The sequence below is a fragment of the Abramis brama genome (genome assembly GCF_963993115.1).
Source record: "Abramis brama genome assembly, chromosome: 22".
Classification (NCBI taxonomy): domain Eukaryota; kingdom Metazoa; phylum Chordata; class Actinopteri; order Cypriniformes; family Leuciscidae; genus Abramis; species Abramis brama.
The window spans coordinates 23,904,863-23,931,079 of NC_139984.1; the positions used below are offsets into that span (position 1 = coordinate 23,904,863).

At 38.7% G+C, this 26,217-nt stretch overlaps 4 protein-coding genes across 5 annotated transcripts in view; 2 read left to right on the forward strand and 2 right to left on the reverse strand.

The window, feature by feature from the left end:
* Positions 1-8,434, reverse strand: part of ankrd52a (ankyrin repeat domain 52a) — a 23,770-nt gene extending 15,336 nt beyond the window's left edge. Inside the window, exons 1-13 of the mRNA XM_084099630.1 lie at positions 8,270-8,434; positions 7,556-7,639; positions 7,272-7,350; positions 6,114-6,184; positions 4,622-4,822; positions 3,709-3,796; positions 3,427-3,569; positions 1,758-1,970; positions 1,530-1,608; positions 1,327-1,441; positions 871-953; positions 402-519; positions 125-193 (exon numbers count right to left, since the gene is read on the reverse strand). Coding sequence (XP_083955756.1) covers positions 125-193; positions 402-519; positions 871-953; positions 1,327-1,441; positions 1,530-1,608; positions 1,758-1,970; positions 3,427-3,569; positions 3,709-3,796; positions 4,622-4,822; positions 6,114-6,184; positions 7,272-7,350; positions 7,556-7,639; positions 8,270-8,296 — 1,370 coding nt within the window. The 5' untranslated portion in view covers positions 8,297-8,434. The remainder of the gene's footprint in view (positions 1-124; positions 194-401; positions 520-870; positions 954-1,326; positions 1,442-1,529; positions 1,609-1,757; positions 1,971-3,426; positions 3,570-3,708; positions 3,797-4,621; positions 4,823-6,113; positions 6,185-7,271; positions 7,351-7,555; positions 7,640-8,269) is intronic.
* A 1,743-nt stretch (positions 8,435-10,177) lies between these two features.
* Positions 10,178-15,379, forward strand: taf8 (TAF8 RNA polymerase II, TATA box binding protein (TBP)-associated factor). The gene is made up of 8 exons (XM_084099636.1): positions 10,178-10,408; positions 10,964-11,123; positions 12,209-12,307; positions 13,601-13,663; positions 13,759-13,883; positions 13,996-14,143; positions 14,245-14,387; positions 14,751-15,379. The coding sequence occupies exons 1-8, from the start codon at positions 10,361-10,363 to the stop codon at positions 14,889-14,891; spliced, it is 927 nt and encodes a 308-aa protein (XP_083955762.1). The 5' UTR covers positions 10,178-10,360; the 3' UTR covers positions 14,892-15,379.
* Positions 14,878-17,583, reverse strand: LOC311073691 (ciliary microtubule-associated protein 3-like). 2 transcript variants are annotated; one of them, XM_084099638.1, is made up of 6 exons: positions 17,453-17,583; positions 17,229-17,374; positions 16,777-16,875; positions 16,553-16,680; positions 15,811-15,928; positions 14,878-15,663 (listed from the first exon to the last, which is right to left on the reverse strand). In XM_084099638.1, the coding sequence occupies exons 1-6, from the start codon at positions 17,544-17,546 to the stop codon at positions 15,598-15,600; spliced, it is 651 nt and encodes a 216-aa protein (XP_083955764.1). In that variant the 5' UTR covers positions 17,547-17,583; the 3' UTR covers positions 14,878-15,597. The 2 variants fall into 2 exon arrangements, with proteins under 2 accessions (XP_083955764.1, XP_083955763.1); XM_084099637.1 differs by having other exon boundaries at positions 14,878-15,928.
* A 3,214-nt stretch (positions 17,584-20,797) lies between these two features.
* On the forward strand, positions 20,798-26,217 carry LOC311073173 (L-rhamnose-binding lectin CSL2-like; the record flags this gene model as incomplete). The annotated part of the gene is made up of 7 exons (XM_084098655.1): positions 20,798-20,911; positions 20,994-21,017; positions 21,138-21,531; positions 21,663-21,772; positions 21,934-21,978; positions 22,162-22,282; positions 26,112-26,217. Exons 3-7 carry the CDS (start codon positions 21,356-21,358, stop codon positions 26,215-26,217), a joined length of 558 nt encoding a protein of 185 aa, XP_083954781.1. The 5' UTR covers positions 20,798-20,911; positions 20,994-21,017; positions 21,138-21,355.

Consider the following 26,217-nt stretch of genomic DNA (forward strand, 5'->3'; position numbering starts at 1 on the left):
TAAAATAAGAAATTATACTTGGCAAATAAGTTGACATGAAGATTCTTTTCATGAGGCACACTTCAGATGCGTTCATGACCAATTACAAGCATCCCATTTTATAGAAAGATAGAAAGATGTGTACCTTCCAAACTTGTCCTTCTTGCTCATGTCAGCTCCACTGCTTAAGAGCAGGTTGAGACATTCAATATTTCTGAGTAAAGAAAATAAGGCATGCATAAATAAATCTTTTACACATCTTTTTCAATTACTTTTAGATGGTGGCTGTTGAGTGACATCTGCAAAATGACCTTGGTTGGCATTTGTGTGCATAAAACACTGTTAATGAGGCCACCTGAAACCTGAAAAAGTGGGCCAGTGGCTTTTTAAATAGCCCATTCTAAGTAGAGCTGCAGTCTCACCCTCCAGAGGCAGCAGCGTGTAGACAGGTCCTCCCAAAATTGTCTGGGGTGTTGATGTCAAATCCGGCCGAGAGCACGTGTTCTTTACTCATTGACAACACAATGCTGTAGAGCTGACCTGCAAAAGAGATACGCACACAGTCACTGCAATGATAGTTAGGGGAATACACTTTCATTATAGCTGGATGTGCATCAGTCTTGTGAAAAGCAGTTAATGGAAGAAAATTAAGAATATCAAGACTTTAAACTATCACAAAACAAAACACACACAAAAGGACCATGGCATCATCATGGTATTACTTGAATCACTCTGTAAATCCATTTGTACATAACATGACAATCATTTAGTACCATTTTGCTACAATCGGTGCATGTGTGTAAGGCACAAGGACATATATAATACAGACTAAGGGACAAAATAATTTTCCTTTGGCCTTTTCTGTAATTTGTAGGGAGTAAGTGTGCATACCTGAGGAAAGTAGCTTACGACAACAGTCAGAGGACCCGTAGAGCACAGCTAAGTGTAAAGGAAACATCCCATGAATCCCTTGTCTGTAGAAAGAGGACAAACAAGCAAAGTATTTCACTACACATGCCACAGAAGCAGATTACATGCAAACTAAAAAGAGATTAGAATCAAGTTTCTATGTAAATGCAAATTCCTTGTCTCTTGTGTATATAGAGTGGGTTAAGCTATGCCACTTTTAACTCAATTAAAATAAATATACATTTTTTTTACATTTTAAAATAACATTTGTTTTACAATAACATTTTGCATAAATGTTTAAGTAATTCATGATCTTCAGCCAGATAATTTGCTTAAGACTGTATATGATAGAGACATTATGCACAGCTGTCAACATTTAGGAGACGATCTTACCCCAATCTCTACAAAAAAGACCCAAACAAACGCATGATTCTTTACCTGGCTGTGTCAGCACCGTTTGTCATCAAGGTGCTGATAAGCAGCTCGTGGCCGTACTTAGCAGCAACATGAAGAGGTGTATTGCCATATCTGTCCACACAATCTATTTCCCCACCTGAGGAGACAAGAGAAATTACAGGGTTTAAATATTACAAAAGGAATTTGAAATCAAGTGGAAAAGGAAAGAAGGAAAGATAACTTACCATTCTGAATGAGGATCTGAGAGCGAGTGAAACGTCCATGAATGGCTGCCATGTGCAAAGGGCTTTTCCCTTCTTTACTCTGCAGAGAAAAAAATAAATATCTGACTTAAAAAAAAACACACACACACTGTCTTGCTTAAAAACCTTGTTAAAGTGTTAAAAAAAGTAAATTTAGATCATCCAATAACAGGGTGGTCTTAATAAACTAATCCCATTCCCTATCCAGACCTGCATGTTGACATCAGCACCGTTGTTGACCAGCAGTTCCAGGCAAAGAGCCCCATTAGTGGACACGGCAGCCAGGTGAAGGGGCGTGTAGCCACGGTGGTTGGGCTGGTTGACGTTTGCCCCACGGTTCACCAGCTCATTGGCTACGGCCTCTTGACCCGTGTAGCAGGCCACATGGAGAGCAGTGTTTCCAAAGGCATTAGGCTCATCAATCTGAGGAACAGACACCATGGCATAAAATATTCTGTAAACCATGGATCAACCACATTTCTCTTCCGGGAACATAGACAAAAAAAATATTAATGACTCATCCTGCACTATACAGATTTTTGCAACCACCAAGCAAATCGTGACTGTGTATTAACCAGTGCTGGGGTAAAACATTACAAGTAAAGGGAGTAACATGCAAACCTGCAATAATATGTTAAAAAATACAAACTTACTTTATGTATTTAATCTCACTTTATTAACCAATGTCTTTGCTGCTGCCCTTCGATGATCCAATTCAACCATAATAATAAGCAAAAACGACTTTCCTCTGCAGTCCAGAAAGGCAGCACAGCTGAAAGGTTTGTTTGAGCTGCGCCTTTTACTGTACAGGTGTGAATATGCATTTCTTTCAGCCCGAGTTTTATTCATTTCACTTTTGGTGTGAAAGGGCATTTACATGTGCCACTTGTTAACAACAAACGGTTCACCAGCTCATTGGCTACGGCCTCTTGACCCGTGTAGCAGGCCACATGGAGAGCAGTGTTTCCAAAGGCATTAGGCTCATCAATCTGAGGAACAGACACCATGGCATAAAATATTCTGTAAACCATGGATCAACCACATTTCTCTTCCGGGAACATAGACAAAAAAAATATTAATGACTCATCCTGCACTATACAGATTTTTGCAACCACCAAGCAAATCGTGACTGTGTATTAACCAGTGCTGGGGTAAAACATTACAAGTAAAGGGAGTAACATGCAAACCTGCAATAATATGTTAAAAAATACAAACTTACTTTATGTATTTAATCTCACTTTATTAACCAATGTCTTTGCTGCTGCCCTTCGATGATCCAATTCAACCATAATAATAAGCAAAAACGACTTTCCTCTGCAGTCCAGAAAGGCAGCACAGCTGAAAGGTTTGTTTGAGCTGCGCCTTTTACTGTACAGGTGTGAATATGCATTTCTTTCAGCCCGAGTTTTATTCATTTCACTTTTGGTGTGAAAGGGCATTTACATGTGCCACTTGTTAACAACAAACAAACAAGCAAGCCCAGCCGTCAAAAAGTAACACAAAAGCATTGCAACAGGTTACTTTCCATAAATGTAAGGCAATTAGTCACGCAGTAACAATACTGTAATGCATTACTTTTAAAAGTAACTTTCCCCAACACTGGACATAACTAATTCGTACTGATCCTTATTATTTATTTATTGAAAAGTAATTTGGTTACCTGCCAAATTATTTATGATATTCATGGTAGCTTGTTTCAGCCACAGAATAAAAAATAATAATAAAAAAACCACAAGGTAATTGCGACTTTATCTCACAATTCTGACTTTATTTCTCAGAATTGCGAGATATAAACTCACAATCACAAGATATAAGGTCAGAATGCGAGATATAAACGTGCAATTCTGAAAAAAGTAAAGTAACAATTGTGAGTGCTAACCTCGGCTCCATTACGTAACAGGTACTTGACCACATCGACGTGGCCACTGGCAGCAGCAGCGTGGAGAGGGGTGTATCCCCGCTTATCCTTACAGCTCTTATCTGAGCCCTGAGACACCAGCAGCTTAACCACCTCCAGATGTCCTGGGAGAAACAAACAGGTTAGTTTTACTAGAATCACCACTAGCAAAATATGATGAAACACAATCTAACACAAGGAAAATTACTATTTAGCTACAGAAAACAAGTAAAACACTTCAAGGAGATCCAAATATGGACTTACCAAGGTAAGCTGCCCAATGAATGGGTTGCCTGTCCTTCTTGTCACTGGCACTCAGATTGGCTCCCTTGTTTAGCAGCAATTTAACCATCTAGTTGGCAGCAAAAGCACAAAGTAACATTGTATCTGTTTAATCAAAACCATCTGGGCATTAGAGGCACCCATTAGAAATTAATTTAAAAAACAATCAGTCACAATTTTATCATAATACAGGCCTAGATTTAAAACCAAACTGGCACTAGGGACGTAAAAAGTACTAGTACTTCAGTACCATGTTGATTTCTATATTTTTTTATTTATTGTAATGATTCCAGTTTTTGCAGTATTGAGTACTAAATGTACCAAAAGTATGGCATCTGTATGGCACTTTTTACAATACATATTGTTTCAAAGCAGTTTTACAGAAAATGCTTGTTTAAATGTTATTCTGTTATCAGCCTGAGATAAGGGTGTTAAATGAATGTCCATATGGCAGTAATATACAGCTATAAGATGTGGTTTTAACGTCATGCATTCAGTTAAGCAGACACAATGAACATGTTAGGAAGCAAAAATTTATATAAACTATTTCAATTATTGTGACCGTGCACACAATTTGCCATTATCTTAAATAAACGCAATCAGGAGATTAATAATCGTGACAGGCCTAAATTGTAAAACATTTACTGGCAACTACTAGTGAAATTTGGTATTGAGACAACTATATAAACATTTCCAAATGAGGACCACAGACTAAATGCAGCAAAGGTTACCTAAAACAACTACAAAGAGACATGTCAAAACTGAAGTATCTGTATTTGCTCAAATAGCAATTTGCACTTTCACAGCCTTGTGGAGTGCTGTAATAAAGATGTTGAGGACTTATGGCCCACCCTGTCTTTTAATGCAGTGCATTAGATGACTAATTCCACCCTACCTCCTGGAAACCACTCTGAGCAGCATGATGCAGGGGCGATCTGCCCGTACGATCGGCCATATTCATGCTGGTCACATGGGGCAGCAGGGCCTCGACACAACGCGTGGCTCGGTTGGCTGCCGCAATGTGCAGTGGTGTCTGCCAGAACTTATCCCGTACGGTCACGTCAGCTCCCTTCCTCAGCAGCAGCCCCACAGCCCTCTGGGTAAAAAAACAAAACAAAACAATGCATGAATTATATTAAATTGCTCAAATGCTAAACAATGGCATGAGTAAGCGGTTACTCAGACTAAGCCTCCACTCAGGCATATAAAGCTATGTTCAGACTATGGTTGTCAAAAGCACTGGTACTTCAGTACACAAGTCGGTGCTGAAATTTTGAAAACGTGACGATACCAGCATTTCTGTAGTACCGAGTATATTCAGTACCCACTAATAGGCAACTGCTTTTCTGTTGCTTCTGTGTTTATCTAAGCGCAGGGCTCCAGATCAGGTGTACAGCCGAAACAAACTGTTGCATTATTTTCCTGTTATCACTGTAAAGCTGCTTTGAAAATAATGTGTATTGTAATAAGCGCTATATAAAAAAAGATGACTTGTCAAACGTTTTTACTGGGAGCACTGTAGACGATATACCACAATATATACTAGTTTCTGTGAATATTAAACTGCAAAAATACTTTTTAAATATTAATCATGAATGGCACAGATGTGCGGTTTCATTTAGCACACACACACACACACACACACTCTGAAGCACACGTGACGCTCGCAGGGTCTTCAATCTCTGTTGCCTCACGATATGAGGACATGAATGCATGAACTTCACCTCCACAGCCGCTCTGAGTCACTTCATTAGCATTTTACCGTTTCATTTGAGAAAAACTATATAGAATAAGAAATAATTATATTAGGCTACTGTTGTACAGAAGATTTAGCTTCGTCTCAATGTAGTAATAATAATACTACCGATAATAACATTAATGTGTGCATAGGTTACTTATTTTTCACTTGATCTTTTTTTTAGAAACAATGTTTACTTTTAAACAGCATGTATCCTTCAATGTTTATATGTATTATTTACTCATGATTACCATCATAAATTATAAACTTATTGAATTAAATTTAATATTTAATATAATAATAGTTAAATAAATTAGAAAAATTGTTCCAACAGATTTTGCTGTGGTACTCAAATTGTTACAGAGAATTGTAAAATTTTAATGGTATTGGTACCGACTACTGGAATTTTGGTATCGTGACTTACCGGTACCTAGTTCAGACTGCAGGCAAATCAGATTTTTTCTTAAATCAGGTCATTTCAGGACAGTCTGCCTGATTTGCATTTCAAACCACTTCCAAATGTGGGAAAAAAAATAAATCTGTCTTCATGTGGTGTTTTTTTGCTGTCCAGATTTTCAAAAACCCATCTGGATAAAACTAGATTTTTGCTAGCAGTCTGAACATAGCGTAAATCACACGTGCTGCTTACCTCGTTTCTGGAAGCAGCTGCTCTGTGCAATGGTGTCAGCCACACATGGTCCTTTGCATTGACATTCGCACCTATGCAGTTAAGTGAAGTAAAAAAAGAAATAATGAAGTTTTTAAAAAAAAGACAAATACTAGCAATTAAGTAACATCTTTCTACATTGTAAATTCCATTCATGGATAAAGGGCATTGTGACATGCAGCAGAGTTGTGACAATTTACACAATAATTAAAACATGGACACATTTTTATTAAAACCCTTAGTAAATTAAAGTGTGTAATTTCCATCAGCAAATGAAAAGGCAAAAATAATGATTGTTTCCAAACAGGTCACAAATTCACGCTAATGTTGCAAATGTCTCCCTTTTGCTACTGCTAACAAAAAGTTACAATTTACAAATATTGAGATTCAGAATACACGTTAATCTCATAACATTTGTTTACGTGAAGCAGCATTTACTTTATTATACTTCTTATATTATAAGCTGCACACAGATGAGAACATACTGGAGAGCTGCTATATAGGAGAAATTGAAGTTGTAGTTCTAAATGAAAGTGACACGGACACTGTTTTTCCATGTTTTATACTGTAATTTACAGTATGTTTTATACTGTAATTTGTAATTACAGTAGTAGATTGCAATTTACTTGTGTCAAGTAACAAGCAAAATACAAGAAATGGCACATTCCACGGGCGAGAATTCATCAACCACATTATTAGACTGTTTTCTAAGGCTGCACGGATTATTAATACCATTTAAAAACCATACTATAGCATAGTGGTATGGTGAATTCACAAAGGCTGCAATTCGTCATTCGTCACATACGTGCATGGTCTCGCTAGCGTAGAATGGCGGAGGGAGGCAAAACACAAAAGCGAGTAATACCCACTATTTTAACATTCACAGCGAAAAAGAACTTCACCGGTGAGTATATCGGGGCCTGTAATTCATTATTAGCTTTTCATCAACTCTCAAACCCCCATTAAGGAAACCTTGATGTAGACTGAATTTAGGCAAATGGGCCATAAATGTTACTATTTTATGCATTTGAGCAAGGCTTGAATTCTGTATTGACCAATCAGCATTTGAGACCAGAACTATCCATTTTACCAATAAAAACATACTACATGTGGTGGCAGCAGTGCTGTATAACTTCATACCTGCATTGATGAGAAGCTCCATTATATTAACGTCCCCCAGCCAGGCAGCAGCATGAAGAGGTGTGCGGCGCTCTTGGTCCTGACACGAGAATGGAGGGTGAAAAAAGGTAACAGATTTTTTTTTTTACTTTCTTTTCCACACTGGCGATTTTTACAGGCCCACACAGGCCAAATGTGCAGTCATTCAGAAAATCTGTCCATTCGTACTAATATTTTATGCCATCACACAAGCAGATGATGCACATAATTCATGCTCACACTAATATATGCCATTCAGAACATACCAGTGCATTGACTTCATCTTTCTTGTGCAAAAATAACTTCACTTCATCTGCATTTCTGTTAAATATGGCCTGGACCAGAGGCGGCTGGAGAAGGAAAAAAGGTGGATATTACGAAACTGCTATGAAATATGACAACAAATTTAAACCCTTTGTTTTTAAATACTTCTGAGTGCATAACTTTGAGTGCCAATTGTGAGGTGTATAGCTGTATAATTATAATCAAATGATTATCACTGAATATCATTAACAAGCTGCAGCAAATCAACACACATTGCTATTGTATCTACGTAGATGGGATATATATATGCGTACAATGTTGTTATATAAAGACATTTCCTAAATAGCTTAGTATTTGTTAAATAGGGTAATAAACATGTGCGTTTTAAAAACATAAACACACAATAGATGTTTTCCTATGCGGCTGGCTGACACCCAGCTCATTAGGCTAGCTGGCTAACGTCTGGGCGTGATAGAAGGGATATTTTTCATTTATAACCCCTCTATGGTAGTCCTACCCTCATTATACGGTGAACCCGTGAGGTTTTTACCAAAATGAATAACAAAAAACCCACGTTTTGATGCAAGAACTATAGGGGAAATAGAATAATCCATCGTCGGGAAGCTAGCTAACATATCAGGCTGTGCATACAAGCGCAGAAAGCGAACAACAATGTGCTTGATTTATGCCACTCGTGGAGTTTTAATATCCCTCACCTGGTCTGAAATATTGAGTACCCCCATCTCCCTGTGTCAGTCGGGCCGAAAGTCCCTCATCAGTAAAGAATCGAGGCTGGGAAACCAAGACTACAATCTTGTGTTGCGATTATAGACGTGATGAGTGCGTCTTTAGCTGGTGAGGCAGTTGAAAATAGCGACACCAGCGTGATGGCCGCCTGGTGCACCAACTTTCAAAATAAATGCCCGTGAGCTAACCCTCGCAAGGGACCCCTCTATAAAAGTATATTAAAAAATATAACTATAGTTATATATTTCATTTATAAAAATAAATATATTTTCATTTTTATCCTGTGCATGAAAGCTTGATATTGTAGGAATACTAGAAAATATTCACTGTGTTAAATAAAAAAAAAATTCTACCAACTATTAGACAGTGTTAGAAAAAGTTACTTTTAAGAGTAGGCTAATGCATTACAATATTGCGTTACTTTCTAAAAAGTAACTAATTACAATTACCATTCTGGATTGCAGAAGAATTGGAGGCAGGAGAAGAAAGTTCAACACTTTTACTTGAACTTATCTAATGTAATTTTTGCTTATTATTATGGTTGAATTTGATCATCAAAGGTCAGCAGCAAAGACATTGATTAATAAAATCAGATTAAATACACAGGCAAAAGTAGCCTATATTTATATTATTTAACATATTTAATTATTGCAGGTTTGGGTAATATTCTGTTTTTGAGTAAACGCTTGCTCAGTTTAAGGGTTGTTTGCACGTCACTGTTTTCAACTAAAAACGGAAAACGTTCATTTACACGACAATGCCGTTTTGGGAGCCTGGAAATGCAAACTTTGAAAATGAGTTTCAAAGTGCAAGTTCCCCAACACTGCAATTAGAGTACAGTAAAGCCATTTTTTACACAGCTGAATTAAGGCTGCACTGTGCCTGCTCAAAATTCTGTGTAAAGACGTAATACCACATAAAAGCCAGACTAAAATGTGTCTGCTCTGACTCACCATAGCCCTTAGAATAAAGGTATACTGTTAAAATTACTGTGTAAATGCACCTGAGCAGCATTAAACAGTCTGTATAAAGACACCTAATGCCACTTCAGAAGCTATTTTGTGCCACTTTTGCTGTGTAACCTGTAAAGAAACATTTGCAATTCAAACATTTTTTCACGATACATATTGTTCCAGCAAAGCTTTACATTTGAACAAACATATGCACATTTGTTTTAATTTCCTACTGTTAAAAATAGATAAAATTATAATGAAGTATAATCACAATATCATGATTTCTAAATCATTTCAAATCAAATAATTTCACTAATTAATAGCCTATAAAATGATGTAAATGTTAAGATTGGTTAAAAAATATTTTAATGCTGGTCTTAATGATAACTAAAAAATATTGTAGACCTATTAAATAATTTATGAGATTTTAAAGTAGATGTTCTATACTGAAGGATGATTTGATTGTTTTCCTTATTATTCAACAAGATGAGGCGTCTTCTGTAAGAAAGTGATTCTAATCCTTGGCTCGGTTTTTGCTTTACAAAATGGAGTTCATGTGTAGCTAAAATGCCCTCTTCTGTTCAAACAAATAAAATAAACGAGCAAACAAAGCTTTCTCGCTTATCATTTAACAGTTAACATTTTAGAATGTTTAAGATTAGTTTTAGGATCATGCTTTTTTAAATGAATGTTGGAGAAACGCGTCCCATATATTGTGTTGTTCAAGTCAAAGTTCATGCATCCAAACAAACTGTTCTGTATTTTAAAGCAATTGTAAATATGCATATCTACTAAAAGTATTTTTTTCAACGTTTAGGAGTTCAATAGCATATAGATGACTTCAAAGACAACACACACAAATCTATCTATCTATCTATATATTTTTTTTACTCTATACGTCTGCAAGTTTATTAGTTGACTTTTACTTTGGAAACACACCAAAAACCACAACCTTCCGGTGGCCCTGTTGGAAATTCTGATAGGGTTGCCATTTTCACTCAATATAAAAAAACAAAAAAACAAATACAGTCTTTAGTAAACGCAGAACGCACAATGAGTTTATTTGCGAATATTAAACACCAGAGGGAAAACCACTAGAGTAAAAAAATGGCAGACCCTGTAATGATGGGGAGCGGATCTTTAAACTCCGGAAGCGTAAATATCTCCTTTCATTTCTCTTGCTTGCAGCCTGTTAGCTTAGCCAAACAACAATAACTTTATGACTCTGTTTAAATATAAGGCATGTTTAAGGGCAAATGATTCCTATATTTAGAAGTAGACACTGTTTCATATGCAAGCACTTTAAAAAATAAATAAAAAATGTTATGCATAAATAGAAACGATATGTGGTCAATACATTTGCTGAGCTATCTAATAACAGTTCAGTGTCTGTTAGCATAAAGTCTAAAACTTAGTGGTCTTGCATCATATGCCCAGAAATGCTGTTGGAATACAGACACACACCCAAAAAGCTACCACCGTCCCTAAAATGTTTAACCTGTCTCACAGTTTGATCAGGCTGGATAACCAGCAAAACATCTAAGGCTGGTTTCAACTTTTTGATTAGAACCATAAATGGCAGGAACCAACACTTGTTTTTGAGACGGCCAAACAATTGCCTTATTTTTTTATTTTTATAAATGCAGATCAGGAAAAAAAATTGCACGGGACATCCTGCTCTTTAATACTCTGTTCTTTTAATAATTGCAGCGCTCTGGGAGCAGCAAGACCAGCTCAAGTCCTACAGAGAACTATCAGCTGGCTCGGAGACGCACACTGCAGGTGGTGGTCAGCTCTCTGCTGACGGAGTGTGGCTTTGAGAGCGCAGAGAAAGCTGCGGTGGAGACACTCACTGAGATGTTGCAGAGCTGTGAGTCCTTCATTTATCTTAAGCATGTCACCTGTGAGGCTTGTCAAATGTGTCAGAGTCCCAGGGTTCACCAATCTCGGTCCTGGAGGGCCGCTGTCCTGCAGAGTTTAGCTCCAACACACCTGTTTGAAAGTTTCTAGTATGCCTAGTGAGACCTTGATTAGCTGGTTCAGGTGCGTTTAATTGGGGTTGGAGCTAAACTCTGCAGGACAGCGGCCCTCCAGGACCGAGATTGGTGAACCCTGTGTCAGACCATCCAGGGATGTAAAGCCGGGTTCACACTGTAAAGTAAAAGTGACGTGACGTTTATCCAGGTATGGTGTCCCTCACTCGGAATGTGTGCACACACACAGCAGTGAGCATTAAACACACACACCCAGAGCAGTGGGCAGCTGATTAATAACCACTGGAATCAAATTTGACCTCAGACAAAATTCTGGCAGTGTCAGAAGTTTTGAGGCGCAGTCCTGCAGTGTGGCTTCTCCTATGACAACCGCCAATTCAAAAACTGATTGGAGTCTGTTATTGAGGCAATAAGTGAGACAACAGCAAATCGCCACTTGCTGCACACACAAGTCTTGTTTTTTAATTAACGCAAAATGAATGATAGAAATTCTGTCTGTTTGCTAGTCACCAGTCTAACATTAATGATAACAGATCCCACAGTGTGACATGGCTTTTAGCAGGGATCATGTCCGTACAATGACAAGCAATTAAGGACTATTATAAATCGTACAGTGTGAACCCAGCTTTAGATAAATATTATCCAGGAATGTAAGAAACACTTTGAGTTCCTGGAATTTCTGTTACTAACAAAACATACCCTGCTAATTCCATGGTATCATTTTAATTATCTTATTTTTAGTATATTGTAAATAGCATGAATTATACAAATTATATATTTATATATACACACCTGTATATAAGTGTGTATATGCATAACATTTACATTTTTGTATTATTATTTTGTTTATTTCATAATTATACTATTAGTATTGAGTTTGAATTTTTATTTCAAATTCAAAATGAACAGAAGTTTATTTTATGTGGTTTTCCTTATTAAGAGTCTTATTGTCTTGTGATAGATATCACTGAGGTTGGACGTTGTGCGAGGGCAAACTGTGAGCACACAGCTAGAAGCACCCCTACCCTCTCTGATGTGGTCATCACTCTGGTCGAAATGGGTTGGTTCTCCTTTCATCGATATATAGTTAAAGTATAAATGATTGCACTTCTTTACAGAGCCCCTAAAGGGACCTTTGCAAAAATAAAAAATGTACAGACTTTTGCGTGCGCACAAGAAACTTTTTTCACATGAATTTGACATCTGCCATAACGAAAGGCAGTTTGAGCACTTTTACTGTATCTGTCTTTTTTAATGGACCCTTGAACTTGGCAAGTAGGACAATGCACACAGCCGTATTGTGGCATCAGCCCATTTCACAGCAGTTTCTCAGCCGTCACAGAGGATAAGTGGACGTAAGGCTGTGATATTAGAGGTATACTGCCCTAACGAAAGCCACATTTTTAGCAAATAGATCTTTATTAATTCATGCACATCAGTACTCTCCTTTTCTTCATAATAAAATGGCAGTGACGCACAAAGGAAATAGGTCATAGTATACATAAAATGGAAGTTGTACTGTGTGAGCATGCAAAAAATGTCTATTACTGTAAAAAGTCTATATTTTTTTTACATTTTTTTCTCTTTAAGGTCCCTTAAAGGAACACTCCACCGTTTTTTGAAATAGGGCTTATTCACCTTATTTCCTACGTTTAGATAGGTGGGCAAATGCATTTTTGTCTCAGTGCATGCATTGTTTTAGTTTGACAGGGTCGGCGCTAGCTTAGCTTAGCATAATGAATGGAATCCTTTGTTGCCAGCTAGCATGGCCTGAGTAAAAGTAATATATAAAAAAAAAACCCCACCTAATTACTTCTTGTGGCCTGCGTATTCACAACGAGTACAAATAGCGATGCAGATTAACACTAGGTGATTTCCTATGCAGATATTGACTTGGGACTATATTAGGGGGAAGCACAGGTGAAGCACTGCTACTTGGGCGCAGAGATATCACGCCCAAGTAGCTGTGCTTCCCCCTAATATAGTCCTTAATATATAAGTCAATATCTGCCTAGGAAATCGCCTAGTGTTAATCTGCATCGCTATTTGTACTCGTTGTGAATACGCAGGCCACAAGAAGTAATTAGGTGTTTTTTTTTTTCTTTTACTCAGGACATGCTAGCTGGCAACAAAGGATTCCATTCATTATGCTAAGCTAAGCTAGCACCGACCCTGTCAAACTAAAACAATGCATGCACTGAGACAAAAATGCATTTGCCCACCTATCTAAATGTAGGAAAGAAGGTGAATAAGCCCTATTTCAAAAAACGGTGGAGTGTTCCTTTAAGGGGCTCTGTACTTCTCTTTGTGGTTGAAACATTTTCATCTGAGGTTCACTTTGTCACATTTGCAGGTTTTAATGTGGATACTCTTCCAGTGTATGCCAAAAGATCACAAAGGATGGTCATAACTGCACGTATGTGCACCGTTTTTCACTAATATATCCATTTATCTTATATGATCTGCTTTAACTGTTCCTTTTTAAATGTACAACACTTCTGCTTTGAACAGCTCCAGTAACAAATGCTCCAGTGGTCCCAAAAGCCCTCATGGCTGGACATAAGCGCACTCATCCACCACACATCCCCAGCCACTTCCCAGAGTTCCCAGATCCTCATACATACATCAAAACACCAGTAAGTCCTTTATTGATTACCTGTTGCCCTGTTATTGTGCAACTTAACTCAGCTTAACAACCGCTAACATTAAGCACATACATTCAGCAAATCTCACTTTTGTGTGTTTTAGACCTTTCGAGAGCCTGTGTCAGATTACCAGGTGGTGAGAGAGAAGGCGGCATCACAAAGAAGAGATGTGGAACGTGCTCTCACACGCTTCATGGCCAAGACCGGAGAGACACAAAGCCTTTTTAAGGATGACATCAGTGCATTTCCTTGTGAGTTTTTCTGTCCCATATATCACTAGTTTCCCATTTTACTTTGACTGACCTTTTGCCTTCCTAGTGAATGTTTATTCATCTGTTTATTCATCTGTCAGTGATCGCTGCAAGGCCGAGCTCCATCCCTTACTTGAGCGCCCTGCTGCCCTCTGAACTAGAGCTACAGACCCTGGAAGAGACGGATTCATCCGAGCAGGACGACCAGACAGACACAGAGAACAACCCCAGTCACATCATTCAGGCAAGCCTAAAGCTTTTTTCCTTGTCAAAATGTTTGATTTATGTAAGAAAATGTTTGCTTTTCTGTTGCTTTTCTATATTTTTTATTGTAATGTTTTATATACATATAAATAATAAAATAAATTAATAATAATGTGCTTATTTACACACACACATATATATATATATATATATATTTATTATTATTATTTATTTATTTATATACATACAATGCATACTATTGGAAGAGAGAAGTACATTCTTATTAATTTATAATGTTATAAATGTTACATTTTATATATATAATAAATTAATAATAATAATGTAAAATTTATTCTAATAGTATACATTTAAAAAAATATATTATTTTTCTTTCCATTTCTAGGATGACTCGGGTGCAGATAAGGAGAACGCAGTGCTGCCACCTGGTGGTTCTGTGCCTACAGGGAAGGCCAATGAGGAAAACATGATTGACAACCCATACCTACGGCCAGTCAAAAAGCCGAAAGTGAGAAGGAAAAAGTGAAAACTGATTTGTCTCGGCTACTTCTACATCAGCAGGTTATGATGAATGATGACTTCTTAGCACTTGCTTATCACATTGTGCCCCTTGAAGTAACAGCTAACACTTGGAGGAGTCTTCAACAACTGCAATTTGGAAACGCAGTGGTCCATCATGTTACTGACGCTGGATTCTTGTAACAGACTGTTCTGTACATCTCACAAATTTTAGATGGAATTCACACAGGCAACTTCCCTAAAGAGTAACACCCCTTACAGTTGATCTTTGGCAGTTTGTTTTGATAAGCCTTCCCTTGAAATGTCATTTAGTTTTTACAGTTCTCCACACATCAGAAACATGACATTCTCTTTTGATTTGTACGTATTTGTTACTCATTTGTGAATGATGGTAATACTTGTGTTTTATTGTTTATTTTAAGCTGTTGTTTCAAAAGGACAAGTTGAAAATTAAACCAGAACGTGGGGATAAAGTAAACATCTCCATCTCAGAAACATGTGTCCTGTGTCTTGTTACTTTACACACTACTAAATTAGTTAAATTTTAAGTAATGTACCTGGATTGTGTCAAATATAGGACACCTCAAAAACTGGTTTCAAACTGGACATATTATGAAATGGAAATGGGAAACAAGTAGAACTTGTCTTTAATACTTTAATGTTTGTATACATTGAGAATCACACTGCATTTTTGTGGTAGTATTTTAGAGTCATCAGTAAAACAAGCTCAGATATGCCACCCTGTTCCTCTGTTTCCTAAACTCTTTGTCATGGAGGAGCTGCATGGACAAACACATGAAGTTAAAACTGAAACGAATATATCAGCCAAGGAAAAATACATTAAGCTCAACAGGCTGTTAATGTGTAGATACTTTTATTGCTTCTTTGATTTGTAATTTGCAGAAGAGTGTCAGACATATCTGTACCTCTGTCCGCAGTGCTCTTCTCTCCAGCAACGGCAGTTTTGACCAGTCTGGAGAGCCGAATTTCATTGGCCACGACACCCTTTTGTTTGGGATGGTATTGTGAGCATATGTCCCTGGACTAAAAAAAAAGAAAGATATACATAGAAAGTCTGGGATTTATTTACTTTAAACCTGGAATTAAACATTTTAGGATGTTCTTGCTTATACAGAAGCACATAGATGCTCTTTGAATCATTCCCAAATAATGCCGGAGAACATCACCATCAGGTTCACATACTTGTGGAGTTCAAGATGGTCATTCTGAAATTCATGCTGATTTTTCAATTCAACATTCACTGATTGTTATTGGTAATATGGTTTGTAATGCAAAACAATTAAATTAAATACAAAAATGAAGAAAAAAGAAAGAAACATTTTCATTTTTGGACCCCACATTTCTCTTTAGTTAATGCTTTAGATGTGCTTTGCCTCAACCCAGTATATAAATAATAGAATAAATATGGGGGATATTTCATTTTAGATGTTATAATACATTATTCCAAGCTCTAGCATATTTTACTTAATCCCTAATCATTTTTTTTCAGTAAATCAGGAACAACTGGAAAAATCATGGGGCCTTCGATTATTGTTGAGGACAACGGAGCCAGAAAAGTTGAACACTATTTTTCTAGATTAGTTGCTTTGGTTACCAAAACACACAGTTTTTGATAGACTCATACTCAAATGTTAAAAAAGATCATACCCAGGGCTGGAGTCTGCATTTGAGGGTCTGGATCTTACAGTGGTACTATTGAAGGGAGTTTTTCCTGGAGGACACACTTTAGACTGCGTCCAGTCCTGCTGGTATTTCTGTGGTGAAGGGGTGGCTGTCTATAAAAACAGGGGATGCAATTTTTTGTTTTAATAAAAACTAAGAAAATGGTTGTGGTTTTACTTAGAAATGCAAAAAATATAGGCCTAACGTACCTTAAATGGAGGCAGAAAGCGTGGTGCAGTGCGGGCTCCTAACACATACCCCCTCTTACTCTCAGGTCTGTGTTGGAGGTCATATATAAGAGTGCCCACCTGTGAACTGATAAGTTAGATGAAAAGAATAGGCTAACATGTTGCTTAACGCTGCAGTCAGTAACTTTCGGAGCTCTAGCAGTTAATAAACAGAACTGCGTGCATTTTGCGGAAGAACATTGTAGCCGGAGCTACTTCTCTCTGTTTATGTCAAGAGCGAGTCACGCACGTGCTGGGCTTAGTAGCCGCCGAATATGTATTATAGGTGTAAGTTAACTTACCGTAGTGATTCAGGATAAGACAATTCCATGATGTACTCGCTCATTATATAATTTTTGTAAATTTTGAACACAAAAAGATACGGACTGCAGCTTTAACTTATAAGTTACTAACTGCACTACTTTCATGCATACCGTGTGGTTGTCGTAACATCCAGGTCCTAGTTTCTTGGAGTCAGTCGAGCCGTGCAGTGCGAGCATTTCATTGCCCATGCGATTAGGCGCAAAGTGTGTTGGGAACATAAGACGTTTCTGGCAGCTGCCGAACGCGACCAGTGGAGCTTGAAAGTTGTTAAAAAAAACAATTAGTAAATTTCATTTTTGATGGAAAAAGATGTCTGGAAAATGGGTAAAATTACCTGCGCCCCGTGTCGCCATAGCGTCCTGATGTTTACTAGTAACCATGGCAACTAGCCAGGTGCAATGCATAAACATAGCAAGGGGGGCAACCATAGACGTATTTATTATGTCTATGGGGCAACTACCCGGTGTCAGAGGGGTATGCAGCAAAAATGGTACGCCATTTGTAAACCAAAGCTTCCGCGTGTTAAATTTGACATGAATATTTGCAACATAGCCATGATGTCCGTGAAGTCCTCTTGAGTGAACAGATAGGCCTATGCGTTTTCGTTTTAACTGAAGATAATATAACATAACATAATATAGCTAATAGCCTAATAGAAATATATATACTGTATAAAAAACAATAAATAAGATGATATAACCTAAAATAATTTCTCATCAGGGGGGTGCGGGAGGTTCTAATATTTATTAAACTCCATGCACACACAAAGGGAGTGAACGGACCAGTGGCGGAACTAGAGTTTTATACATGGGGTGGCCAGGGGGTGGCCACTGCTACTTGCGGGGGTACACACACACACACACACACACACACACACACACACACGCACACGCACACACACACACAATGGAAAAGCTTATGGAAGGAATTGGGTCACTCTGTTTGTGTCTATAATGTTGAACATCCAAAATATTTGCAGAAAACAAAGCTGAAGCACCAAGAAGATAAGATACCGTAGAATGTGTCTGTTATGAACTGCTGCATTTATTTACAAAAAAACCCTAACATTTACAACAAATTTTTTTTTTTAATTAGATATAGCAGGCATCAAGCAGACATTGAAAAATTTAAACAATTTTATTGCCCATCAATATAAAATCTTATCCTAGGAAGATTTAATACAACATAATTATTTCATTATAATAATTTATAATTATTCTTTCTAATTCTAATTATTTAATTTATAATTTTTTTTGTGTTCATTTTTTGGTGAACTATCCTTTTAATCTGGCAAAATCTTCTCAACTTAAATTCCTGAATTTGGTATGTGATTGACTGCCTGTGTCTGGTAGATGCTCTGAACTGTTGCTGGTCCTGAAGTCTGACCACACTGACTCTGATTAGCCAGTGGTGATGCAAGGGCTGGGGTCTGTTTGCATCTGATCTGCCTGTTAGTCCAGTCATTTTAAGCCAAAATGGGGGTCAACCTTGAACAAATTGCAACAGAAGCAAACTCAACTGATTTTGAATCCTCAATATGTCCTAAGTAAGGAAAAACAAGTCCCGAAGAATCCCATTAGGGGAAAGTTTCAAAAAAGACCCAAATATATCCTATTCATACACCTATTCATTCTTTTTCTTACGTGAATAGGGTAAAAATTTTAACCTTTAGATATCACCATGAAAATTACTGAGTTGATTACTTGCATCAAGACAAACAAAAAATGTATTACAAGTTTTTTTTTAAATTGTTTGTTAACATGGACAAATGGTGCATAATCTAATTATGTATGTGCTAATTTGCACAACAGATCTAAACATTGGGTATAGCCAGGTGAAAATGTCTGGTTGAATCTTGTTATAACTGTAAAATACTTAATGTTAAGGTCTGAATGTAACTCATTTAGGCTACCCATGAGCATTAATACATAGAGGCAGGAAGAAGTACTTTAGAAACCAGCCTTTATTCATTTTTAAGAGACGGGGTTTGGGGCTGGGTCCGTGGGACTGTTTCTGGGGGACGAGTCTGAAGGAAGAACAGGAGACAATGGTAAGGAAAATGCTGAAGACTAAAGGTAAAATAAAAAGTGAATCCCCAGAAACAGTTTTCAAAACTTTCCCCTAATGGGATTCTTCTGGACTTTTTTTCCTTACTCAGGACATATGAGGATACAAAATTATTTGAGTTTGCTTCTGTTGCAATTTGTTAAACCTTTTTTCATAAAATGACTGGACTATGTTTGTGCTTATTAAAAAGAACTCTTAAAGCCTATCTCTCCCTTTCTTTTTAATTGACCCTGTTCAAAAATATGCCAAATTTAAAATATGATTCCAATCATATTCTAATCATCATCCAATTACCAACATTTTTATCTTAACTCTTTCCAGTAAAAAAAATGTATTGTATGAATATCTGAACATACCAAAAGAAAGAACAGACCCTGTGCTTTAAAAAAATAAAAAATCTGTTTTATTCTAGCTTTGTGCGTCTCTTTTATCACCACTTGAATGTTAGCAAGTTTCATAAAAAGCAACATGAGCAAAAAGCTGAGAAAATCGTATTTTTATCAAAGACTACATCTAGATCAGATTTAATGATGACCAAAACACAGTAGAACGAGTCCATCAACACCCTACACCCATAAAGCTTCACAGTCCTAGTGATCGCATTATGATATCGCTTGTTTCTGCTCTTCTTTGCCTGCGTTTTGATCTCCTATCCTCACATTAGCTAGAACATTTGTATACAACGTACACACGGCAAGGTAGCCTACTGTATGCGTGTATTAGGCCGAATGTGTTCGGAGCACACCCCCCTGATGCTAAACCTTAAAAACTTACTTCAAATAGGCTATGATGTTTTCTTATTCGGTGAAGTTCGGTCTCTTGCAACTATCTCTCGTCCTCTGCTCGTCCGTTTGAAAACTGCGCGCGCGCCGCGCTGCCGGCGAACGTAATTTTTTTTTTTTTTTTTTTTTTAATCAGCATCAGCAACTGCCAGTAGCAAATACAATTTTGGGGTGGCACTCGGGGTGGCCAATCGCATGTCAGGGGTGTCCAGTGCCACCCCGGACCCCCCTCTGGCTCCGCCACTGGAACGGACGTAGGCCAGTAAGAGCTGTGTGTGTAACGTTAAACCTCTCTCCCCTTTCCAGAAAGCGTTTTAGCGACTTCAACAGAACAATCCCAGAATGCGTCTGCTTGTTGATACTGTAGTTCTAGTGCGATTATTTGACCGAGAAAAGAGAATATGAAAAAGTTTACAAGGCAAAGGCATAAAAATCATTGTGAGTCGGACTGCTAACGTGACCAGGAAACAAGCTGATGAGTTGAATCAAATGTGTTTTATTAGAAAGAGATTCAACAAATACGTCAAAAACATGGGTGTGTCTGCAGAAACAGGATTGGGAAACACTTTGCTGGACTGTCCGAGATGAGCACAGAACACAGTGAATGAAAGCTCTAGGAGTGTGCACAAAATCAGGCAATCCCACAACAGGAACACATTTTCCAGAAAAGTTCTAAAGGTGACTGAAACTTCAAAACAAAGCAATAAAATAGGAGACCATATAATCATAAAACATTTGCAAAGTACAATCAATCAAGTTAACGATAAATGATTAACCTGTTTGTCATCATATCCTCATGTGGTTCTTTTTCCGCATTATCTACAGTAAACCAATAATGGTGTGTGTTTGTTATAAATACAAACGGTGTGCACATGTGTCTCCTTCCATTTTTCCTTTTGTTCAGACATTCAACATGTTGGTGCAAAAGCTAAGCTGGGTCACTTGTAAGTACTGATTTAGACCCAATCAAGTATGTTTTCAAATGTTCAGTTTTTAAATTAGTTTCTATTTGATTTTGATTTTCAGTGTTGCTGTTTCTGTATCAACAAGGTAAGGCAGTTGACAAATGTTTATAGTCTCTTTAAATAAAAAAGACATTATTACATTGCAATTTATTTTTTCATGTAATTTTATATAATTTCGCCTAAACAGAATGTTTCCTCTCTGCAGGTGCAGAAGCAAAAGTAACACAGGCCTGTGAAGGAGGATCTGCGTATCTCAGCTGTGGTGAGTAATTCAATCATTTTTAAGTTATAGTTTTGGACTTTTGTGTCTAAATAGGACAGTACGAGATAGACAAGAAGCAAGACAGTAGAACAGGATCAGGCGGGGATCTTGAGCCTGGAATTTAACCATGTACAGTGTGCTTAAACTTTACCACAATTCTCATGTTCATTTTTTCTTTTCTTTTTTCTTTAAATGTGTCAGATTTTGGATTCATAAAGGTCATTAAAGCCAACTATGGGCGAACTGATCGCACAACATGTGATAGTGGAAAACCAGCTAATCATCTCTCAAATACACACTGCTTCCAAGAAACATCCCTCTATACGATGTCCAGTCGGTAGGATTAACAGATAACAAAAAAGTTTACAATCTCATTTTATGCATAATTTTACAAGTGTAATTATTTTGTCTATAGTATATTAAAGCTATTCTTATAGGCCTACTTGTCATTGTCTGTCAATGAATCAGGTGTGATGGAAGTAAGAGCTGTTCTGTTCCTGCAGTGAACTCTGTTTTCTCTGATCCTTGTGTTGGGATTTATAAATACCTGGATGTATCTTATGAATGTATCCCAGCAAGTAAGCCAGTGGTTTTATACATATAATTTTCATCCTAGATTTTGAAGTTGATTATTAATAAAAAAAAATCTTTAAAGTTTTATTTTCTTTACATATATACAACTGGTCTTTACTGTTATTATTACTGACCTCTGTTCCCATTTTCCTCAAACTAATTTTAGTAAGAAGTGTAATCTGTGAATTTACCCAAAGCGTCATTGTCTGTGGTAAGATCTATCTTTTCTTTTTGTACATTTTTTCTATGCTGAGATCATACTGTAGCATCAAAAAAGGTAGAGCATAGAGCCCCTAAGGTCCTCATGCCCACAATATTTTGAATAGATAAGTCCAGCTACAGTGTATGGTGGCATAAATTACTGTTTTAAAATGTGCTGTTTTTGTTTCAAAAGATACTGGTGCTATTTTTGTTCATCATGCCAATTACGGACGGCGGGATCTTGTAACCTGCCCTCATCATTTAGCAACCACACCACACTGTTACTCTCCTCAGACCAGCAGCCTGCGTTCCAGGTATAGCAGCAGATACACTCATCTAGAGTCACTTAAGACATCAGAACACGCACACACACGTAAATGTTCAATCTTCAGCTATTTTAAAACATTATGCAAAATATACATAAGGGACAATTAGGGGTGGATGATATACTGGTAGACATGATAAACTGGTAGGAATTAGTCAACCACTAGAGATTTGTATTATTGTCTATCTTGGTTATGCTCATCTTATTGTAGTGCTTCGCTACCACAAAAGTGTATAATTTGGATTAATTTTAAGAGATGCGGCTTAAAATAAGTGATTTTAAACCATTCAAGTGCAATAAGCAGCGAAAAGAACTCAATTCGATATGCACAACGCGATGTCTGAGAGATTTTGTGCACACGCCGTGCACGCCAGCATCAACCACATATAGTCCCAAGGGCACACCCCACAGATCAGTGGGAATAAGACGACCAACCTGAGTGGGCCAGTACATGTACATAAGCACACAGTATCATGTGGCCAAGAATACAGAGCGGCACAGCCGGTCCATACTGACACGTGGATAACTGTCCTCACAGTGTAGTTCAGCCAGGGGAGCTAAGATTAGCGTGAGAGTAGCCTGCGCGTGAACGAACCTGAGCAGAACATACTCGCAACTTAGACTGACAGAAGTCTAGGGCAGGAAGTGCAGGGCAGGAACTTCTAGGTTGTAGAACCTAACAAATGTAGAGGGGGAGGCCCAGCCTGTCACCGTACAAATGTCGCTGAGAAATCCCGCTGGACCAAGAAATCCCGCTGGACCAAGCCCACGAAGAGGCCATGCCTCTAGTGGAATGAGCCCTAACGCCCAAAGGGCACTGCAGGTCTTTAGACGCATGCAGCCGTGATAGCGTCAACAATCCACCTGGACAGACTCTGTTTCGAGGTGGCGAGGGCTTTAGTGCGTCCACCGAATGAAATGAACAGCTGCTCCGAGCGCCTGAAGGCGGCGGAGCGCGTGATGTAAATCCTTAGCGCTCTAACAGGGCAGAGGAGGTTAACATCGACTTCGATGTTCGGCTGCTTCTGAGAGCGGCCCGCGGCGGAGCTCGAGCATTGAGGTAAGAAGAGCTTCATGGCCTGAGTGGTCTTCTGTACCTCAGAGAAACAGTCCACAATCCCACTCACAGCTGGGCCAAAGAGGCTGGTCGGAGAGAGCGGGGCGTTTAGAAACACAGCCCGCTCAGCTTCCCTCATGTCCGTGAGTGTCAGCCAGAGATGCCTCTCTGTAACGGTGAGCGAGGCCATGCATCGTCCAATGGCCTGGGCCGCGGATTTTGTAGCGTGAAGAGAGAGGTCCGTCGCGCTTCTTAAATCCGTCACAATGGACTGATCCGCGCCTTTCTCGTCCCATTCACGGAGGAGATCGGCCTGAAGGATCTGGAGCACGGCCATCGAGTGCAGGGCGGAGGCAGCTTGTCCCGCGTCGCTGAAGGCGCGGCCAATGAAAGCTGAAGTAGCCCGGCAGGCTTTAGACGGGAGGGCAGCCTTAGCGCGCCATCCAGCGGAGGGCGTACTGAGGTGCGCTGCTACCGCCTCTTCCACGGGGAGAATGGACTTGTATCCTTTCTCACTAGCGTCGTCCACTTGGGAGAGCGTCGAGGAGATAGAGGAGTGAAGTCTCACAGAGAATGGAGCGTTCCACGATTTAGTGAGCTCGTTGTGGAGCTCTGGCAGGAAGGCTGAATAAGCTCAGCCTCCACGCTGGCCCGAAACCCACCGGACTCCTGGAGGGAAGGGGCGGGGTCTGGGTTGGAACCAGACCAATCCTCGCTTCCTGAAGCCAAGAGGGAACAGCTGTCGTTAATGGCGTCCTCGTCCGCTTCATCTCCCAGGGCGTCGACAGTGAGGGCGGCAGCCGGCATCTGTGCATCCGGGAGGGAGCGCGGAGAAGGCTGTGTGGTCACGGCCCAGGCAGAGAGCGCAGATGAGCCACAGGAAGTACGAGGCATTTGTACGTAAAATGCCTCGCGCTCTTTTAGAGAGAGTGTGTGTCGCGGCGGCAAGCACTCACAGACAATAGAAGGATATGACGCCGGATAGCGTAGCAGGCACGGATGGCTGAAGGCGGCGAGGATCGTCCGGCTTCTTCAGGTGCTTTCGGGGGCGTGCTTTGTCGCTTGAGTTGATGGCGTCAGCTTCTCTCAGGAGATCCAGCGATGCGGAGAGCTTCGCTGAAGAGATGAAAATCAGGTAAGCAGCCCCCGAGCCCGTCCTTATATACGCTAAGCCACACCCATTCTGGCGGGCTATTACGCGTGAGGGCGCGACGTCATGCAGGGCTCAGTGGTAGGCTGCTGCAGTTGCCGCAGAGCAGCCAATGGGTGAGCTAGTAAGCCCGCTCTAGGTCTGCTAGCTGCTGCAACGCATTGACAATAAATACAAAATTAAGGATAATTTTTGGCTTCAATATCTCGAGAAAAGATTACTTTACCCGTAGCGTAAGCAACTTACGCAATATGAGAGAACCTCTCGTAAGAGAACCCAGGATTCATTGGTAACCTCTGGTAAAGTATGACCAGTGTGAAACGTGAATCAAGATAACCCAGGATTTGCAACCCAGGGTTTAGAATAACCTGCAGGGTGATTTCAAGTGTGAAAAGCACATCTGTGTCATTTAGTTAATCAAACAACCAAAAACAAAGAAAATCATACACTGCTCTTGACTGAATCACTTGCGTAATAAATGTATTTAATTGATATAGTGAAGACTACTTGTCTTCGTTAACTTCCTAGTTATTTAAATTAGGGTTTTTTGGGCTAGTTTTAAAGGAGAACTCCGGTCAATTTTAACATTGAGCTCATTTTTTTGTAAATTTGGAGTGCTGTCAGTACAGAGAACAACGTCAAAAATCGGTGTTGCCTACACCGTGTTATCCTCTTTTTAAAATTTGCACACTGTTGACTTAAATGGGGCAAGTTTTAAACCTGCTTTTAGCCTCTTAACATCCTTGATGTGTCATTACAAGTGCACAGCCAATGTGAGTGATTCCTTCAGAGTGAACACGGTGAATCTGACTGCAGTAGATGTGAAAGATATGAATAAAAATTAAGTTAATTCGGCCAGCGCACATACCGGTACCTGTATTTACATCCTGTTTTCAGTCGAAGTCCATAGTAGTCGATTGTCGAGTTCTCCACTGTTGCTTAGTTACCTATGATCACGCGCGTGAACTCTGAACTCGATTTTTCACCCGAAGGAATCACTCACATTGGCTGTGCACTTGTAATGACACATCAAGGATGTTAAGAGGCTAAAAGCAGGTTTAAAACTTGCCCCATTTAAGTCAACAGGGTGCAAATTTTAAAAAGAGGATAACACGGTGTAGGCAACACCGATTTTTGTCGTTGTTCTCTGTAGGCTACTGACAGCACATTTCAAAAAAATGAGCTCAATGTTAAAATTGACCGGAGTTCTCCTTTAATGTTTTCGTGATATCAAAATTGGTACTGAGAATTATAACATTTCAATGTTCAATGTTGATATCATAAAAACCTTATTTAAAGCAAAAATAAATATATATAATTATTATAAAAATAAAATGACTCGTATTGCGATCTTGAACTCGTAGTGCGATGTAAGATTGATGTAAGATTGTCTAAATGTAAGATTCTGGTCATGTCGCCCACCCTACTGTACATTTTGTCATTCATTATCCTGTGTTTTAAATAGCTACTTAACAAATGAATATATAGACATAAAAATTATTTGAATTTAAATTTGAAACAAATAGACATCAGAATGATACACAAGGCAAGCTATGTTAATAATAATAATACATAATATTTTTGGTTGCTGTTTTTTTTACCCTATCTTAGGTGCAATGGGAGGAAGTCTTGTCAACTAAATGCTTCAAATTCTGAGTTCTCTGATCCATGTCGGGGTGTCTATAAGTATTTGGAAGTGACATACAGCTGTAAATAA

Excerpts from the sequence above, each read along its gene's own strand:
- LOC311073691 (XM_084099637.1), bottom strand. The coding sequence starts at position 17,546 with ATGGTTGCCCCCCTTGCTATGTTTATGCATTGCACCTGGCTAGTTGCC. Across the intron at positions 17,375-17,452 it reads TATGGCGACACGGGGCGCAG|CTCCACTGGTCGCGTTCGGC; the intron begins GTAATTTTACCC and ends ACAACTTTCAAG. Across the intron at positions 16,681-16,776 it reads GCTTTCTGCCTCCATTTAAG|ACAGCCACCCCTTCACCACA; the intron begins GTACGTTAGGCC and ends CTGTTTTTATAG.
- taf8 (XM_084099636.1), top strand. The coding sequence starts at position 10,361 with ATGGCAGACCCTGTAATGATGGGGAGCGGATCTTTAAACTCCGGAAGC. Across the intron at positions 12,308-13,600 it reads CATCACTCTGGTCGAAATGG|GTTTTAATGTGGATACTCTT; the intron begins GTTGGTTCTCCT and ends TCACATTTGCAG. Across the intron at positions 14,388-14,750 it reads ACCCCAGTCACATCATTCAG|GATGACTCGGGTGCAGATAA; the intron begins GCAAGCCTAAAG and ends TTCCATTTCTAG.